The 18,402-nt window shown below is 34.1% G+C and overlaps 3 protein-coding genes and 1 pseudogene across 3 annotated transcripts; 2 read left to right on the top strand and 2 right to left on the bottom strand.

Moving 5' to 3' along the window:
• Positions 1-1,010: 1,010 nt before the first annotated feature.
• LOC145584538 (uncharacterized) lies at positions 1,011-1,313 on the bottom strand. Its single transcript, XM_081641359.1, has one exon. The coding sequence runs from the start codon at positions 1,311-1,313 to the stop codon at positions 1,011-1,013; it is 303 nt and encodes a 100-aa protein (XP_081497485.1).
• An 82-nt stretch (positions 1,314-1,395) lies between these two features.
• Positions 1,396-5,525, top strand: LOC145584537 (GDSL esterase/lipase At4g16230-like; annotated as a pseudogene).
• Positions 5,526-9,599: 4,074 nt separating this feature from the next.
• On the top strand, positions 9,600-17,614 carry LOC145584536 (GDSL esterase/lipase At4g16230-like). Its single transcript, XM_081641358.1, has 6 exons — positions 9,600-9,691; positions 10,480-10,751; positions 15,501-15,559; positions 16,276-16,518; positions 16,753-16,993; positions 17,340-17,614. The coding sequence occupies exons 1-6, from the start codon at positions 9,600-9,602 to the stop codon at positions 17,612-17,614; spliced, it is 1,182 nt and encodes a 393-aa protein (XP_081497484.1).
• On the bottom strand, positions 10,934-15,426 carry LOC145585894 (uncharacterized). Its single transcript, XM_081642603.1, has 2 exons — positions 14,077-15,426; positions 10,934-13,826 (listed from the first exon to the last, which is right to left on the bottom strand). The coding sequence occupies exon 2, from the start codon at positions 13,658-13,660 to the stop codon at positions 11,033-11,035; it is 2,628 nt and encodes an 875-aa protein (XP_081498729.1). The 5' UTR covers positions 13,661-13,826; positions 14,077-15,426; the 3' UTR covers positions 10,934-11,032.
• Positions 17,615-18,402: the final 788 nt, after the last annotated feature.

Raw genomic sequence — 18,402 nt, 5'->3', positions numbered from 1 at the left:
TCACTTATGGGCAATTTGGTTAGCCCGGAATACTTGTCGTTTCCGCCACCAGACTGTATCTTTTGTGGAGATTTTTGCCCTTGCCTCGGTTTGGCGCTCTCGATGTTCTTTGGCTTTTGATTTCCTAGCTGGCGTTTCAGTTCGAAATCCTACTCGGTCTTGTCCGGCTGCTACTTTGACCTCCTACTGGCTTAGGGGGAATCCTTCCATTTCGTTGGAGGTGTGTTTGGTTCTGGATGGTTCTTGGTCGGCAGGGGACAATGCTGCTGGTTTCGGTTGGTGTCTTCGTGCTACTGATTCTCCTTTAGTCATAGGCGGGGGTGCTCGAGCCTCTCGCGCATCCTCAGCTTTACATTCAGAACTTCTTGCCTGTTACTGGGGTCTTAGATCTGCGACAGGGAGGGGCTTTCGGCGAATTCTCCTGTACACGGACTGTGCTACTTTGGGTCTGCTTTTAGCCCGGAAAAGGCGTCCAGATGTTTCCTTAGTTTGGATCTGCGCGGATCTTTTTTCGATAGTGGATTCGTTGGAAGCGTGCAAAGTTGTGAAGGTCCCTCGGAGTTGGGTCGCCCCAGCGCATTGGTTAGCTAATAAGGCTAGGTGTCAGGATTTTCTTTGTTGGTCTTTTTAGTTTTTTTGTTTTTTTCTAGTCCTCACTGTCAAAAAAAAAAAAAAAAAAAAAAATTTGTTCACACATTAATGCATATAATTATCTTAAACCTTTGCGACTGCAGTTTTTTAACATAATATGGAGCTGAATACTTCACATTGACTATTATTAATATGCACAAGATTTTCATGTATGAAATTGGACACAATGACATAATTCAGTCATCCTGACATGAAAAAGAAATTACTCTAACGAAATTCAGTTACATAAAGAAGCTAGTGGGAAAATAATGTTGACAGTGGGAGACTGGGAGAGAAAGAAGGATGAAAGACCGAGGGATCTAACTATATCTAAACAATACCCAGAGAAGCAGTCTATTCTCTTGGTCATATTAGCTAAACTACTGCTCTAGCTCAATAACCTCGAAGTTCCAGTTTCTGACTTGGTCCCTTCTGACTGCACGACTTCTAACTAGACGCGGAGGACCTGAAATATCACCCCGATTTGATAAATCTGGCTGTGGAGTCACTTTAGACGATGATGTGACTGGGTTTCCCCTAGGTGGAGGAATTGCAAGCTTCCGACTCAAGCAGTTAGCCATTGCCGAACATCTCCCATCATTGTCTGAACTAGACACAGAGTAACTTCTGAACGAATGTGATGGGCTTTCTACACTGTGGCACACAAGACAGGCGAGACTCATATTCAGTCTCTAACCAAAATGTAATTAACCTGCTGAAAAAAAACATTATATATATCAGCAGAAACTTCTTGCTGCTAGACAAATGTACCAGTTCAAGAGGCCAGCTAAACAAACTATATCTGGAATTTCACAACTGTATGAACAGCAGGTAACAAGTAATCTACTTTCTCAGAGATGCAAGGATGAAATTTTGACATAATTTTGTCTTGCTAATGATCAAACCAAATATACAGCAATGCAAAAAGCTTAAAATATCCGCAAAAGATGGTCACTGGCAGATCAATCAAGTCATTATCAGCAGCAAATAAAACTAAGATGAACGGTGACAAACAAATTTCATAACTGGAACCAATTTTTTACATCCAGAGTCTCAATTAGGACTGTAGAAATAGCACTTCAATTTTCACAGCTAGTCAGGAAAAAAAAAAAAAAAAAAAAAAAAAAAAAACAGATCTTTGACAGAGAAAGCAATGCATGAAAAGCTACAGAGTACATATTTTGACCCATTTGGCCATAAGCACACAACTTTAGAAGGAAGTAAAGGTTGCTAAGCCGGTGTACATATTTGGTTTTCAGGAATTTGGCTCGGGTTCAATTACCTCTACCATTTATCGTAAAAATTATGCATGGTCCAGGGCCATTAATCCAACTCCTCACTACTCTATAAAATCTTTAGAAACCATTCTATTGTGAAATAAAAAGGAGCAACGGTCCAAGATCATGATGAATGATCGATAAGTATGGCTTTGTTGCAAGTTTACCAATGGAAAAAAAATGATTATTGCAGCAAGGAACACAGCTCCTTTTCGACACAACAATGCTTAATATCTACTAGGCGAAAAAGTCAATAGTCTACTCTTCCCCAACCATTTAAGACCCATATTTGGAAACAAGCTCCAAAGTTCCAATTGCACTGTCTAACCTCTAAATCTATCCATAATACTACATGGAATTTATTGACTTTTCCATGTGATTGACTGACTCTTAATAGGAATGCTGATTCCAAACAATAATTTGTCAGAATGACGCAGTAAATTAAATTACCCAAACAAACTACAATAATTTTCTCAGAAATTCACACACCACCAATTCCATCGGAAATTTCATGCCCTGAAACTCTAATAATCAATCAATTTTTAAAATTTGGGGGAACATGAATTCAGTATCAATTGAAACAATTCAACAATGAACATATAACTCTCCAATTCGAAATATTCATCACAAATCAACAAAAATTATATTCAAATCGAAGATAAAAATAAGAGTGCGATTCAAAAATTGCGAGAAATCAGCGATAATAATATCACAATAAAACGAAAAGCAGGATAATCATCGGATCTGGGGTATTGTAATCAATGCATAAATTATTCAATCATGATGAAAAAAAGTAATAATCACAAAGAAATAAATAAAGGGAATTTGCAACATTGCATTGATTGAACTAATTAATACTACAGTACTACTACAATAAAAGTACAAATTGAAGAAGATGAAAGATTCAAATTACAAATAAAAATTGAGATCGAAGATAGAAAGTAACGAACCTTTATTTTTCTGGGTATCTCAGTGATTTTCTCTCTCCTGGGCGTATTGAATTTGTGGGGGAAAGTTGTAAGTAATAATGATGATTAATTGTGAAACTGCAGTTAATTTTTGGGTGGATGAATAATAAGAATCTTCAAGGTGTGATTTTGGGATCCTTTGTATGGGTAAAATTGTTGCTATTTTAGGGTAATATGTATGAAATCGTATCAAGAATACCAATCATGTTTATAATTAGATTTAGATTGAAAAGATAAACGAAAAATAAAGTTGATTAAACGAATGCTCTGGTTATGAGAGGTGACATACGAGTCATTTTTAACTTTTACAAAGTGTTTTGTTAAAAATGCTGAATAAGGTAGCGTTAATACGTTATTATGTCTATTGTCTAATACTAAGTTTGTATATGTACAATGTACTCGAAATAGCGTTGATTGGGTTTGATCATGCAATATAGTTGAGTAGCTAGGTTTATAGTTCGACAATCATTGCAATTAACCTCGCATGCATTAGGTAGGATAAAATTCTTAGAACATTTTGCATATATAGAATAAAGTAATGAACCAAGACATGGAAAAGGATAGCATTTTTTTTTAATGGTTAGCTATATGTATCAAGTTGATTGGTTTATAATTAATGGTTAGCTATATATGTCAATCACTCGTTTATGCAAGCCACCTCCTTAAAATACACATTTAATTTCTAATTTAAAACCACAAATTTCATTGTTGGAGGTAAGCTATATTACAATTTCCATGTATTTGTTGAATTATGTGATCAGAATTATCAATTTTGACACATCCATTATTCTGAGAGCACAGTTTTCAATGTTCTTCCCCTTTTTCCACATAAAGGTGTATCAAAATCCATATTTGGTACGAGTATTACTTTTTTTTTTTGAAAGACAGTATTTGGTATATTTGAATTAATTCTCTATTATATTTCTTCTTTAAAATTATTGATTTTTTTTACTGAATTTAAACTATTTTTCACTTAAATAAACTTATTTTTTGCTAAATTGAAATTATTTTTATTAAATAGTATTTTTTTTAGGGTGAAGTGAACATGGTCTTATACCAGGCAAGCAAGTTGTTTAAGTTAGATTAATTAATTTGAGATGAATCATATATTTGTAGTCTTTCTTTCTTTTTGGTTTGGGTTTTGCATAAAGTATATGGTGGGCTTAGAATGGGCAAACGTCCAAACGAGTTGTTTATGTCAAGTTAACTAATTTGAGACAAATTAATTGTAGTGTGTCTTTCTTTTATGTGAAGTTAATTAATTTGAGACAAATTAATTGTAGTCTGTCTTTCTTTTTGAGTTGGAGTTACGTAAGCTTCGAGTCAATTTAAGAATAGTAATTACACAAAAAGAAGAACTAACAAACTCATTTCTATTCTCCTTTTGTCTTCTGAATAAAATAGGGAAAGATTATCTCTTTACATGAGCAAATTACAAACTTTGAAGGGGTGATCTTGCCAAAATTAGAAAGCCGATTGAAATAAGATACTCCCTGATTATCTATTTTTGGTAGCTGCTGGAAACAATGACTACTCTTCTCAATTACTTTCCTCCGTAAACGCTTCTCAATCTGCCGAAGCCTTTGCTGCAAATCTTATCGCGGTTTATTCTGTTCAACTCAAGGTACATAAAATGTCCATAAACCATAAAATTGTATACTATTCAATCTGCTTGTATGCGCAGAATTACATACATGTGAGATATATATATCGTGTTACACTTGAACTATGACAATTAATTATGGAAGGGATTTGTTGATTACTGTCTAATTGTCATTTTTTTTCCTATGTAATTTGGTGATTTGATATTCGATAGAGATTATACAAGGCCGGAGCTAGGAATTTTCTATTGCTATCAGCATATCCCCTAGGATGCACCCCTCTAGTAAGCAAAGGCAGAGGGTGCTTACCGAAAGCAAATGCCTACATTTCTGTATTTTATGTTCAGTTGATTTCCAACGTCAAACAGATGAAACACGAATTGCCTGGGTCAGAATTTATAATCCTCAATTCTGTTAAAGTCATCACGGACATTCTAAACAACGGGAATTCAGGAGGTAATTAGTACAATCTCTGTCTCAAATAAGTCTCATTTCTTCTAAACAATGATGTTACGTATTATTGCCTTATGTTATTAATTCATTATACAACGTATACTCTAGCTAGCTTAGAGACTAGATACAACATGCAGGTCAAATTTATAATATTGACCTTAAAATGTCAAATGTTAATTTAACAATTAATTTGGGACGTATAAAATAGCCTTTTTAAAAACCTGAAAAATGTAGTTTTTGAAGAAACATTTGGCCTAGTACAATTTTTTCTTTATCAGTATATACTTCGTATGTTACAAGATTATACACACTTTAATTGATGAGTTCGTTGTTTTGGTAATCCGAAATAATTGTGCGTAGGTTTGAGCAATGTGAAGGATCCTTGTTGTGAATTTACATCAACTGGATCGTCATGCATGCTTAATGGCACCACCTGCGACGACCGGAAAAGCTATGCCTTTTTTGATCTCATTCACTACACATAATCTGCAAGTGCTATGATAGCAGCTAAGGTTTATGGTTCTCGTGACAAGTCCGAAGTCTTTCCGGTTAATCTTTACCGACTTTCCCATCGCCAACACTCGAAGTTGCAGTAGTTCTAAACTCAACAAATTATATCTTTTATTTCATTTGAGATTCATCGATGATGCTCTTTATATTTGACATTATTGGCTCAATGATCTATATTGATCGATCGTAATGATCGATGTTCTTATTGTGGGTTATGATTCCCATGTTTTTTTTTTCCATGAAATAAATAAAAAATTTATGTTTTAAGCTAATGGATTTAGTGATTACAATTTGTGCTTATCCAGTGAAAATATATGAAGGGCATTTTACATATATACTACTACTATGGGTCTGTTCATATTTGCTGAAATGAGCTGAACTAAACTGAACTGATTAGAGATGAATTGAATTGAACTGAACTGAACTGAGCTGAAATGAATATTTTATGAGAGAAGGAAATTAGGAGCTGAACTGAACTGAACTGAACTGAATTAAACTGAATTGATTGGAGCTGAACTGAACTGAAATTAAGCTGAAGTGAACAGGCCCTATGTCTAAAGACGGACTATTAATTACTTGCAACACTTTTCTATTATGCAAATTGTTAATAACTTGCAACACTTTTTATTTTGACATTTTTTTTTCTCTCTAGCTCTCTTCTACCCACATGGTCCCTCTTTTTTTTTCTTCTCTATTTCTCTCCTCTTTAAAAATTGCTTAGGAGACCGTAAAAATAAAAATGTTGCAACTAAAAAAATACAGAGAAAGTATTAATAGGTATATCTCAAATACCATCATCATGATATGCAAGTATATTATACAAGTACTCCATAAACATATGGGATGCAGGAAGTATAGTACTACAAGTCTACAACCACTACTAAAATTCGGCCAATTTGCGACCGTTTTTCTACGACCGGCATGAAAACGGTCGCAAAATATGGAATTTGCGACCGTTTTTAAAGCGGTCGCAGATTTGCGACCGTTTTTGGGTTATAAAACGGTCGCAAAGGTATTTAAATAATTATCAAAAATAAAATACATGTCAAAAATAATTCAAAATAAAATAAATGTTGTTGCGACCGTTAGTAGCGGTCGCAAAAATCTAGAATTGCGACCGTTTGAGATTGGGTCGCAAAATTACAACCGCCAATACCGGTCGCAAAAGGATTTTTTTTTTTTTTTAAAAAAAGGTAGTATAAAATCGAAGACACCCTAACCCTAACAAGTAACAACCGCTCCTCTCATTTTCATTTCTCTCTCTTCTCACGCCTCTCTCCTCTTTCCCTCTCTCTCTTTCCTCTTCTTCTTTCCCCGACCTATTTCCCCTTCTCTTTCCTCTTCTCCCCGATCTCTTTCCTTTATTCTCTTCTGCTCCTCCCTCCATCTAGGCAATAAAGAATCCTTATTCAACGAGCAACAAACGAATTATGGTGTTAATGGTCAAATTCGACCATAAAAATTCCAGATTTGGAGTTTTAGTGGTCAAATTCGACCATATGAACCATTAGAGGAAAAAATATTGATAAAGGTGGGTTTAATTTATGTTTGTTTTCGATTTATGATGGTTTTATTTCGTTTTTGTTGGATTATTTGTTCGAAATTGTTGGTTTAATTGTTGTGGGTTTATATTTTTTTGGGTATAATTATTGGGTTGAATTTTGGGCGATTTTTTTTATTTGATTTTTGTTAATATTACTAAGTATGTTTGATTTTCATTTCGAATTTTGGGTTGATTATTGTTAATTTTATTTCGGTTTGATTTTTTTGTTGATTTTGGTTTGATAATTGTTTTATTTTCGATTTTGTGGTTTATTACTTTTATTAATTCGAATTACCATGTTTTATTCATTCGAATTTTGTCTTTTTTTTTTTTAATTTTCGTTTGAATTTTTGTTTGGATTTTTTGGTTTTTTTTTTGGGTTTGATTTTATCTGTGTTTTGGGTTGATTTTTGCTAGTTTGTTTGGTTTTTGTTATTTTTGGGTTTCATTTTCGTTAATTTCAATTTGGTTAATTTAGTTTGATTTTTATGTTTGAATTTTTCGTTACTTTATATATGTGGTGGCTGGGGTTTTTGTGGTGGCTGGTTGGGGTTTTCGTGGTGGCTGGTTGGGATTTTCGAGGTGATTGGGTGGTGTTTTCGAGGTGTGCAGTGTGGTGGGTAAAGGTGGTTGGCTGGGAAAGGGGCAGTGGGTGGAGTTGGCTTGGGTGTGAGAAGCGGTGGGGGGCGTGGTTGTGAAGAGCAGGGATGGGGCGAATTTTCTTTTTTTTTTTGTTTTTTTTTCTTTTAGCGACGGCCAAAAGCGGTCGCTAATTTCCAAAATTGCGACCGCTTCTTTTACCGGTCGCAATTGTTTATATTTACGACCGTTTCCGTTGCGGTCGTTGAAATTAATAAAAACGGTCGCAATAAATCTGTGATCGTCAAATAGTCGTAATAATTTATTTTTGCGACCAAGTAAATAACGACCACCCCTTTACGACCGTTGACGGTCGCAATTATAAATTGCGACCGTTTTTGCTATTTTCTGCGACCGTAAGAGGCGGTCGCAAAAACCTTAATTTTTAGTAGTGAACATGAGAGTAGTGTTAGAATCTTCCTTGCTACAAGTAGTTCCATCAATTACTTTTCCCACGCGGGACGTAGCCTACTAGCCTCGCAACTCCCGTGGAAATCATGGAGGTATTTTTGGCAGAACGGGCCAAGGGCACCTTGCTGCCATGCATGTTACGAAACATAATAAAACATGGATTTTAGGTGAGTACGAAAATGACTAGTGCTCTCATTTTTCTTTCTTTCGTTTTTTTTTTTTTTTTTTTTTTTTCCTTTTTTGGGTTCTATCTAATTATTTACGGGTCATATGCTTAGAAAAAGTATGGTTAAGCTAAAGTAAGGGCCGGATGTCAACCTTCAAATATCTACATTTGGTAAGATTTAAACCCTAAACATTAAAATGCTATGGTAACTTGATACAAAAGTAAAACAAATGAATACGTGATAGAAAAAGAAATGAGCTGTTAATCATTTATTTTAAACCAAGACTAAAAAATATTTAATTTAAACCAAGACTAAATACCCGAATTTAATTTTACCACAATTAAGCTAATCAATTCAAGTTAAAGTGTTGGAGTACCAGCTAATTAATTCAAATTTTATAGTACACGCTAATTCATTTAAGTTTTATACACTACTAGAAAAGTGCCGTTTTCCGACGGAAAAAATTCCTTGGAAACACCATGTTTTCCGTCGGAAATAGGGTTTCCGACGGAATTCCGTCGGAATGTGTCGTCGGAAAACCTTTCGTAGGAAAAATGGACTTTTCCGACGAAATTTCCGACGAAAATCATGCATCGGAAGACAAATTGGGTCCCGGAAAAGTCCGTCGTAAATTTCCGACGGAAACCAAATCCGTCGGAAACTTCTACCAAAAAAAATAAAAAAAAAACCCCACCCCACACCACCACCCACCACCACGTCCAACCCCCACTGCCACCCCACAAGCCAAAAATTAAAAAAAAACCCACCCCACACCACCACGTCCAACCCCCACTGCCACCCCACAAGCCAAAAAAAAAAACCCTTCCCACCCCCACACCACCACGCACCACCACGTCCAACCCCCACCACCACCTTAACCCATTTAACCCGAACCCACCTAACCCGAACTAACCCACCCACCAGACCCACCACGACCCTAACCCAATAACCTAGATCTACCACCACCTTAACCCATTCAACCCTAACCCACCTAACCCGAACTAAACCACCCACCAGACCCACCACAACCCTAACCTAACCACCCTTAAAATGACCCAGATCCCATACCGAACTCTAACCAAAACACCCATACCCCACCCTCACCCATACCCAGATCCACCCACCTAAACACCCAAACCCTAACCACCTAAACGCATATCAGCCACACCCACCACCACCACCGAAATCCATATTTAAAAAAAAAAAAAATCGGAAACAAAAACGAAAAATTAAACCACAAAACATACCTGAAATTGAAATATGCTTCAAATATCAACACGGAAACGGTTTAACAAGGCCAAATTCGGCCATGAAAAGTGTAGATCTAAACTTTTCATGGCCGAATTTGGCCTAAAAACCTTTCAAGTAGTTGGTTGATGTCGTTTGTGTGTTGGTTGTTGATGACGGTGGTGATTGATGACGGTGGTTGTGTTGTTGTTGATGCCGTGGTGTTTGGTGACGGTGGTTGTGTTGTTGTTGATGCCGTGGTGTGGTGGTCGAAAGAGGGGAAAGTACGGAGAAAGAGAGGAGAGAGAACAGAGAGAAGAGGAAAGACAGAGAGGAGAACGAGAGGAGATCGAGAAAAGAAAACGAGAGGAAAGTGAAGAAGATAAGAGGGAGAAGCAGAGAGGAGAACGAGAAGAGAGAGAAACAGAGGAACGGAGAAGAGAGAGAGTAGAGAGGAGAAGAGAAAAGAGGCTCCTTAAGTTTGTTTAGGGTTTTGTAGCGGAAATGGTTTTTTTTTTAAAAAAAAATATGTTCCGACGGATTATTCCGTCGGAAATTTCCGACGGACTATAAATCCGTCGGAAAAGGTAATTTTCGACGGAAAATTCCGTCGGAACATACAAAAATTCCGACGGATATTTATTCCGTCGGAAAGTTCCGACGGATTTTTGACGGAATCGATGAATTCGTCGGAAATTTCCGACGAATTAAAAATCCGTCGTAAATTTCCCTTTTTCCGACGGAATATTGGGTCCGTCGGAATTAAGCTATTATATATATATATATATATATATATATATATATATATATATATATATATAATCCCATATAATGACCCAGGACATCGCTTGCGTCAAATACTAGTTGAATCATTTAAAATTTGCACTTTCAAAAATTTATCAATCAATTATTCCTCCTACATTATATTGGCTATATATATACCCCTTTCATTTCATCAAAATATAGAAACACTTCAAACATGGCTATAAATTTAAGTAATCACTTACGTATCATCGTCTCCCTTTGTTTCTTTGCATTTGCTTGTTTTTGCAGTGCAAATAACAAGCCTAGAAAAGGAGGCGGGTTTAAGGGAATGTTCATCTTTGGTAGCTCAGCAGTCGGCAATGGAAACAATAACAACCTTAATGGTAGCACGTCCAAAGCCAATTTTTTACCATATGGTATTGATTTTAAGCTTGGTCTAATAAAAGCAACAGGCAGATTCTCAAATGGGAAGAATGTTGCTGATTTAATCGGTGATCATCTTAAGCTTCCTTTGATTCCTTCTTTTGCTAATACTCAAACTCAAGGGGATTCAATCCTTTACGGTGTCAACCAGGGCCGTAGCATTGATTTTGGGGGCCCTGTTCCAAATCGAAAAAGGGGCCCTTAATAATGTTAAAATTATACATTTTTTTAATCTATAATTTTGATAATGCACAATTTTCCTATATATACATTGCAAAATAAAAATGCTTTCGTATAACAATGACATATTCAATTACGCAAAATTAAATTCGGATATTTTATTCATGTTGATAATAGTAACTAAATACAACTCAAGGCTCATATCAACTTAAGCTATATTAATAATATTATCTTCTATTTATTTGAAAAGTGACATTCTTCTAACGCTCTTTGAGGCAAAATCATCAATCAAGTCTTCATATTCCACTTTCTCTAGAATATCATTCTCAATTGCTATCATCGCCAATCCATTAAGTCTTTCTTGTAGCATCGTAGAACGAAGATATGACTTCAATAGCTTTAATTTTGAAAAACTCCTTTCTGCAGTTGCAACTGTCACAGGAATAGTCAACAAAATTCTATATGCAATAGTAGCATTAGGAAAACAACCCACATCATTCAAAAATATCAAGATATCAAAAGGTCCTTTTATGTCATTGTGCAAAATTTCTTTAAGCAACTTCAACTCCACAAATAATTCATTCCCATCGATATCTGATTTTTCATTAGACATAAGTGCATTTTCAAATTTCAAACAAGAGGATTTCAAACTTAAATCATCCAATGACTTCATCCTTTGAGGAGTGAATAAGAAACCAAAAATATTTTCATATTCCTCAAATTGCTCAAATCTTTTATAAAGAGAACTAATAGCTTGGTCAACAATATAAAGAAAGTAATCAACTCTAAATGATTCTTCTGGAGATAGAGGAGCATTTGATGAAGTGCTTGGATTCTCATCAAAATGTTTTTTTCTTTTAATTTCACGCTTTTGGGGAAATATAGGATCAATATCCATTTCAATAGCAATTTCCTTAGCCTTACTCAAAGCATCATAAAAACCAGTTTCTCTATACCCCTTAAAAAAAGAAATCAACCCTCTTATTTTTTTTATAGCCACATCAATAAGCATATCCTTTGATTGTAATAGCTTGCTTACTAAATTAATTGCAAATAGTATTTCATACCAAATTACTATTGCAATTAAAAACTCAAAATCACCAAGCTCATTATTTGCTAAGGATTTAGCTTCACTCTTTATATTGTAATCCTTATCATTGCTATCGGCTACTTGAAGTAAAGCTTCTCGTATATCTGACATTTGAAATCTAATAGCCTTAACACTTTCAACACGACTTTCCCAACGAGTAGATGACAAAGACTTAACAGTTAGTCCTTTTACATTGTCTTTCAAGATTTGCCATCTCTTAGTAGAAGCTGTAAAAATTGTATATATACGTTGGATGACTCCAAAAAAGTCTCTAGCTTTACTACATGTGTTAGCCATATCACATAATGTCAAGTTTAAACTATGACAACCACAAGGAGTATAAAAAGCATTAGAATTTAAATCCAAAAATTTCTTTTGAACTCCTTGATGTTTTCCTTTCATATTAGATCCATTATCATAGCCTTGTCCTCGCACATCCATTATATCAAGATCAAGATTTTTCAATTCATTTTGTAAAACATCAAAAAGCCCTTGGCCAGTTGTATCATTTACATTCAAAAATCCTAAGAAAGATTCCTCAATGCAAACATTACAAGTAGAGACATTCACATATCTTAATATCAATGACATTTGCTCTTGATGGCTAACATCGGGAGTACAATCAAGAATTACCGAGAAATATTTTGCTTGCTTTATCTTTCTAATGATTTCATTTTTTATTGCAGAACCAAGCAAAAGTATTAACTCGTTTTGAATTGTATGACCTAAATAATGAAAGTGACTATCATTATTAGTAATACGGTTGACATGTTCTTGAATGATTGGGTCAAACTCCGCCAACATTTCAATCAAGCCCAAAAAATTACCATTACTTTTTTGGTATAGTTTCCCATTTGAACCACGAAAGGCTAGATTATGTTTGGCAAGAAATTTGACAATTGAAATAATTCTTTGCATTACTTTCTTCCAATGGTCTTTTTCTTTTTCAATTAGCATTTGAGCCGTCTTATCAATAGTTTGATTCTTTTGAAACCTAAGACGCAACTCATACCAAGTAGTCATATTCTTAACATGATCTATGCTTGTCTCATGCTCTTTAAGTCTAAAGCCTACATGCCCCCAATCTGAAAATCCTTCATTTGTCAATTGTCCTCTTCCCATCCCTTTTTTAAATATTTTACAGCAAAAACAATAAACTCTATCAAGCTCTTTGGAATAAACAAGCCAATCCCTATCACATTTCTCACCGTTTGATAAAACTCTAGTATACAAGTTAGCCGTAAATCGTCTTGAAGATTTATCTTTAGGACCTTTCACAATAGAATTATCTCTTTTAGGACCATTTTTCACTAATAAATCAATCATTTTAGAATCAAGACCATCCCAAACTCTAGGATCATATATATTAGGCACATAACTAGTTTCACGGTGATCAACATTATCATTATCAGAAGGCATATCATCAATATTTTCAGCATTATTATCATTCTCAATAGGCACATCGTCAACATTGCAATTAACACTAGGCACATCATCCAAAATATAATCCACATCATCAACATTCTCCGCAATAGGCATATCAATAACAAGATCAACATTAACATTACTAATATCATCAACATTAACATTATTAATATCATCAACATCAACATTATTATTCTCAATAGGGACATCATCAACGGGCTCAACAAGAGGAACTTGAGGTTCTATTATAACGAATTTATCAAGAGAACCTTTTTGAGAATTAATTAACACTTCCAATTTTCTCTTTTTGTTACGCTTTTGAGACCCAGATTCATACTTTCTAGGAGGCATAATCTCAAAATCGCAAAAAAAAAAAAACAAAAATTACAGTATCATATATATGGATTGAAAAAACCTGGAAAGCAGAAGCTTTATTTCATTCAATTGGACAAATTGGCGAATTACTCGATAACTTTGATTCTCAATCTTTGTTCAAAAGAATACGACCAATTTGGACCTTCAAAAATCAAAAAATAAAATTGCGTTAGATACAGAAGAGTATAAACAAAATCAAAAATTAAAAATTGCTTCAATTGACATTAAAAACAAATAAATCAAAAATAACAATGAAGATTCATTCATTCACCGATTCACGGCACACAATTCATTCACAGCACACAATTCATTAACTGATTCACAGCAGTCAGTTGGAGAGGCAAAATCTGTAAAATAAACCATACTATCGATTGCTAAAGCCTAAAGTTAACCTTGTGTGCTTAAATTTTCAGCCGCTCAGTTAATATGTTTGAGCCTTGAATCAAAGTAATGAGCAAATTCCAAATTGTGGTCTGTTGATCTGATTTGTGGGCTTCTGCAGACTGCAGTCCATGATTGAAACTGAAGGTGCCGAAATATCAAAAAAAAAAAAATGAACTAAAAATTGCTTCAATTGAGAATTGAAATTATCAAACCCAGAATTAATTAAAAACAAAAATCAGAAATTTACCACAACACAATTCATTCACAGCAGTCAGCAGGGCCGAAATATAAAAAAAAAAAATTGAACTAAAAATTGCTTCAATTGAAATTATCAAACCCAGAATTAATTAAAAACAAAAATCAGAAATTTACCACAACACAATTCATTCACAGCAGTCAGCAGGGCCGAAATATAAAAAAAAAAAATTGAACTAAAAATTGCTTCAATTGAAATTATCAAACCCAGAATTAATTAAAAACAAAAATCAGAAATTTACCACAACACACGATTCATTCACAGCAGTTAGCAGGGCCGAAATATCAACTTTGCCAAAAAATCGATGACTTCAATTGCTTCAATTCATTCCCCTCAAAAGCAAAAAAAAAATTGCTTCAACCCTTCAATTCGTTTTTGATTTTGTATAAAGTATAATTGTATCAATTGGGATTAGATGGATGAAGATGATTGAATGGAAGATAACCCATATATAGGGGAAAATAATTACCGTTTGAATACAAGAAATTCGGAATATTGAAATTGTTTTCTTGAATGAGTTTATTTTTTTTTCCGTTGAAATTCCTTGAATGGGAAAATATGCAATACAATTTTCCATAGAAGTTGATTGATGTAATTATGGAGGAAATTGGAAACATGGAGAAATTAATATGGAAGGTTGAATTGATTGAATGGGAATTGGGAAAGTTGAAATGTTGAATGCGTGAATCGTGGTTGCTTGATTAGAAAATACTGAAGAAAATAAATTAATCAACTTTGCCAAAAAAGAAAAGGAAAAAAAAAAAAAAACATACTTAAGGCACTCCACTACTCGTAATTCACTTCAAATTGCAATTTGCAGAGTAGTATAGATGAAACCAATTATAAGAGTAGTTTGATTTTTTTTAGGAATTTCTAAATATAATTGATGACAGTCTTGTATGGAAAAGTGGGGAAGTATAGAATTTAATTGATATTTTGGAAAAGAAATAAAATTTAATGAGAAACTAAAGGAAGAAGATGAAATATAGAAATTAAATAATGACTGTGCAATTGAGATTTGAGAATTTGTAGAGTTTTAATGAGCGTGACTTTAGGAAGTGAGAGAGTTGAAAAACTGATTTCTAGGCCATCAAAACCAGCTTACAACGTTATTGGGCCCTCTAATTTTTTGGGGCCCTGAGCAGTAGCACACTTTGCACACCCTCATCTACGGGCCTGGTGTCAACTTCGCTTCTGGTGGCTCTGGCATTTTTAATGAAACCGGCGCAATTTGGGTAAATATAATTAAACTTAGGCCCTGTTCTCTTCACCTTAAAAAAATAATATTAAGTAAAAATAATTTTAATTCTAGAAAAAATAAGTTCAGTTCAGTAAAAATAATTTCAGTTCAGTAAAATTCAGTTTTCTTAAAGAAGAATTATAATAGAAAATCAGTAAAAATAATTTCAGTTCAACAAAAATAATTTAAGTTCAGTAAAATTAATTTAAGTTCAGTAAAAATAATTTAAGTTCAGCAAATATAATTTTGTTTCAGTAAAAATAATTTCAGTTCAGCAAAAATAAGGTGAAGAAAACGAGGCCTTACTCAATTTTATTATATGTTGTACTATTGCCAATATATATATATATATATATATATATATATATATATATATATATATATATATATATATATATATATATGTATATGTATATGTATATGTATATGTATATGTATATGTATATGTATATGTATATGTATATGTATATGTATATAATATACTTCAATTCGTATATCTTTTTGTCAAATATATGGTGTGCCTAGACTAGGCAAACGAGTTTGTTTAGGTCAGGTTAATTAATTTGAGACGAATTATTTTGTAGTCTTTTTTTTTTAGGATTGGGTTTATCTGTGTAAGTAAATGTCAGGTCAACTTAGGAATAGTAATTACAAAAACAGAAGAACTCACAAACTCTTTTCAATTCTCCTTTCGTCTTATTAATAAAATAGGGAAAGGTGATCTCTTTACATGAGCAAATTACAAACTTTGAAGGGGTGACCTTGCCAAAATTAGAAAGCTGGTTGAAACGTCAAAGAGATAAGATACTCCCAGATTATCTATTTTTGGTAGCTGCTGGAAACAATGACTGCACTTTTCAATTATTACTTTCCCCCAAAAACGCTTCTCAATCTCCTCAATCTGCCCAAGCCTTTGCTGCAAAGCTTATCGATGTTTATTCTGTTCAACTCAAGGTACGTAAAATGTTTATAAACCATAAAATTGTATATATACTATTCAATCTGCTTGTATGCGCAGAATTTAACTGTTACATTACATAGTAGTTCATACCCGTGAGCTATATATATACTTCATATATTGTGTTACACTTTCCCTATGACAATTAATTTTGGAAGGGAGGAGTATTTGCCGATTACTATCTAATTGTCGTTTTTTCATATGTTATTTGGTGATTTGATATTCGATAGAGATTATACAAGGCTGGAGCTAGGAATTTTCTATTGCTATCAGCATATCCCCTAGGATGCATCCCTCCAGTTAGCAAAGGCAGAGGATGCTTACCAGAACTAAATGCCTACATATCTGCATTTTATGATAAGTTGATTTTCAAGGTTAAACAGATGAAACACGAATTGCCTGGTTCAGAATTTATGATTCTCAATTCTGTTAAAGTCATCACAGATATTCTAAACAACGGGAATTCAACAGGTAGTACAATCTCTGTCTCAAATAAATCTCATTTCTTATAAAAAATGATGTTACGTAGTATTGCCTTATGTTATTAGTTTATTATGCCACGTATACTCTAGATAACGTGGAGAATGGAAACTAGATACAAATGTAGCTCAAATTTTATAATATTGACTTTAAAAAGTCAAATGTTAACAATTAATTTGTGACGTATAGCATTGGAAATAGCCTTTACGAAAACCTGAAAAATGTTGCTTTTGAAGATTTGGCCTAGTACAATTTTTTCTTATCTTGTATGGCACTATGTAACAAGGTTATACACACTTGATGAGATGTTTTGGTAATTCGAAATAATTGTACGTAGGTTTGAGCAATGTGAATGATCCTTGTTGTGAACTTACATCAACTGGATCGTCATGCAAGGTTAATGGCACCACCTGCGATGATCGGAAACGCTATGCCTTTTTTGATCTCAATCATTATTCAGAATCCGCATGCGTTGCCATAGCAGCTAAGGTTTATGGTTCTCGTGACAAGTCCGAAGTTTTTCCGGTTAATCTTCACCGATTTTCTCATCGCCAACACTCGAATTTGCACTTAGTTCTAAACTCTACGAATTATGCCATTTGTTTGATTTGAGATTCATTAATGTTCCTCTTTTTTATTTGACATTATTGGCTCAATGATCTATATTGATCGATATCCTTGGTGTGGGTTAAACACTTAAAATTCCCATGTTTTTTTTTCATGAAATAAATAAAAAATTTATGTTTCGAGCGAGTTAATGGATTTACCAATTAGCTACAATTTGTGCTTATCCAGTGAAAATAGACGCAGGGCATATAACACAAAGTTTCATATGTGGTTGGCCACACCTTGCGGCCAACCACAATATTAAACAAAAAAAACCATTTTCTTCTCTTTTCTCCCTCCTCTTTCTCTCTCTCTCTCTCCTCTTTTCTTCTTCTAAGTTGGGGATACTTCTTTCTCTCTCTTCTCTCTGTCTCCTCTATCTCTCTCCTCTTTTCTTTTTCTCCAGAATTTGAATTTTTTGATGAACAGATAATCGTTGAATCATTGATGAGAAGTTGAGTTCGAGTTTTCAAGATTGGAGCTCCTCGTTATTGTCGCTGAAAAACAATTTAAAGGTTTTTAAGGCCAAATTAGGCCATAAAAACTTTAGATCTAGAGTTTTCATGGTCGAATTTGACCTTTTTAGCCATATTTAAAGTGAAATTCGAAGCCATTGTTAATTTTAAAGGTATTTGTTCGATTTATTTATTTATTTTTTTTTTATTTTTTTTTTCTTTTTACGATTTGGTTATGGGTTCGGTTGGATCTATGTTTGTTTGTGGGTTCAGTGTATGGTGGTGGTGGCATGGTGTATTGGGGGTGGGGCTAGTGGCGTATTGGGGGTGGTGGTGGGT

This window comes from Chenopodium album, chromosome 16 (assembly GCF_948465745.1).
Source record: "Chenopodium album chromosome 16, dcCheAlbu1.1, whole genome shotgun sequence".
Classification (NCBI taxonomy): Eukaryota; Viridiplantae; Streptophyta; class Magnoliopsida; order Caryophyllales; family Amaranthaceae; genus Chenopodium; species Chenopodium album.
Note: the sequence above shows the minus strand (reverse complement) of the source record. Positions and strands in the feature narration are given on the sequence as shown.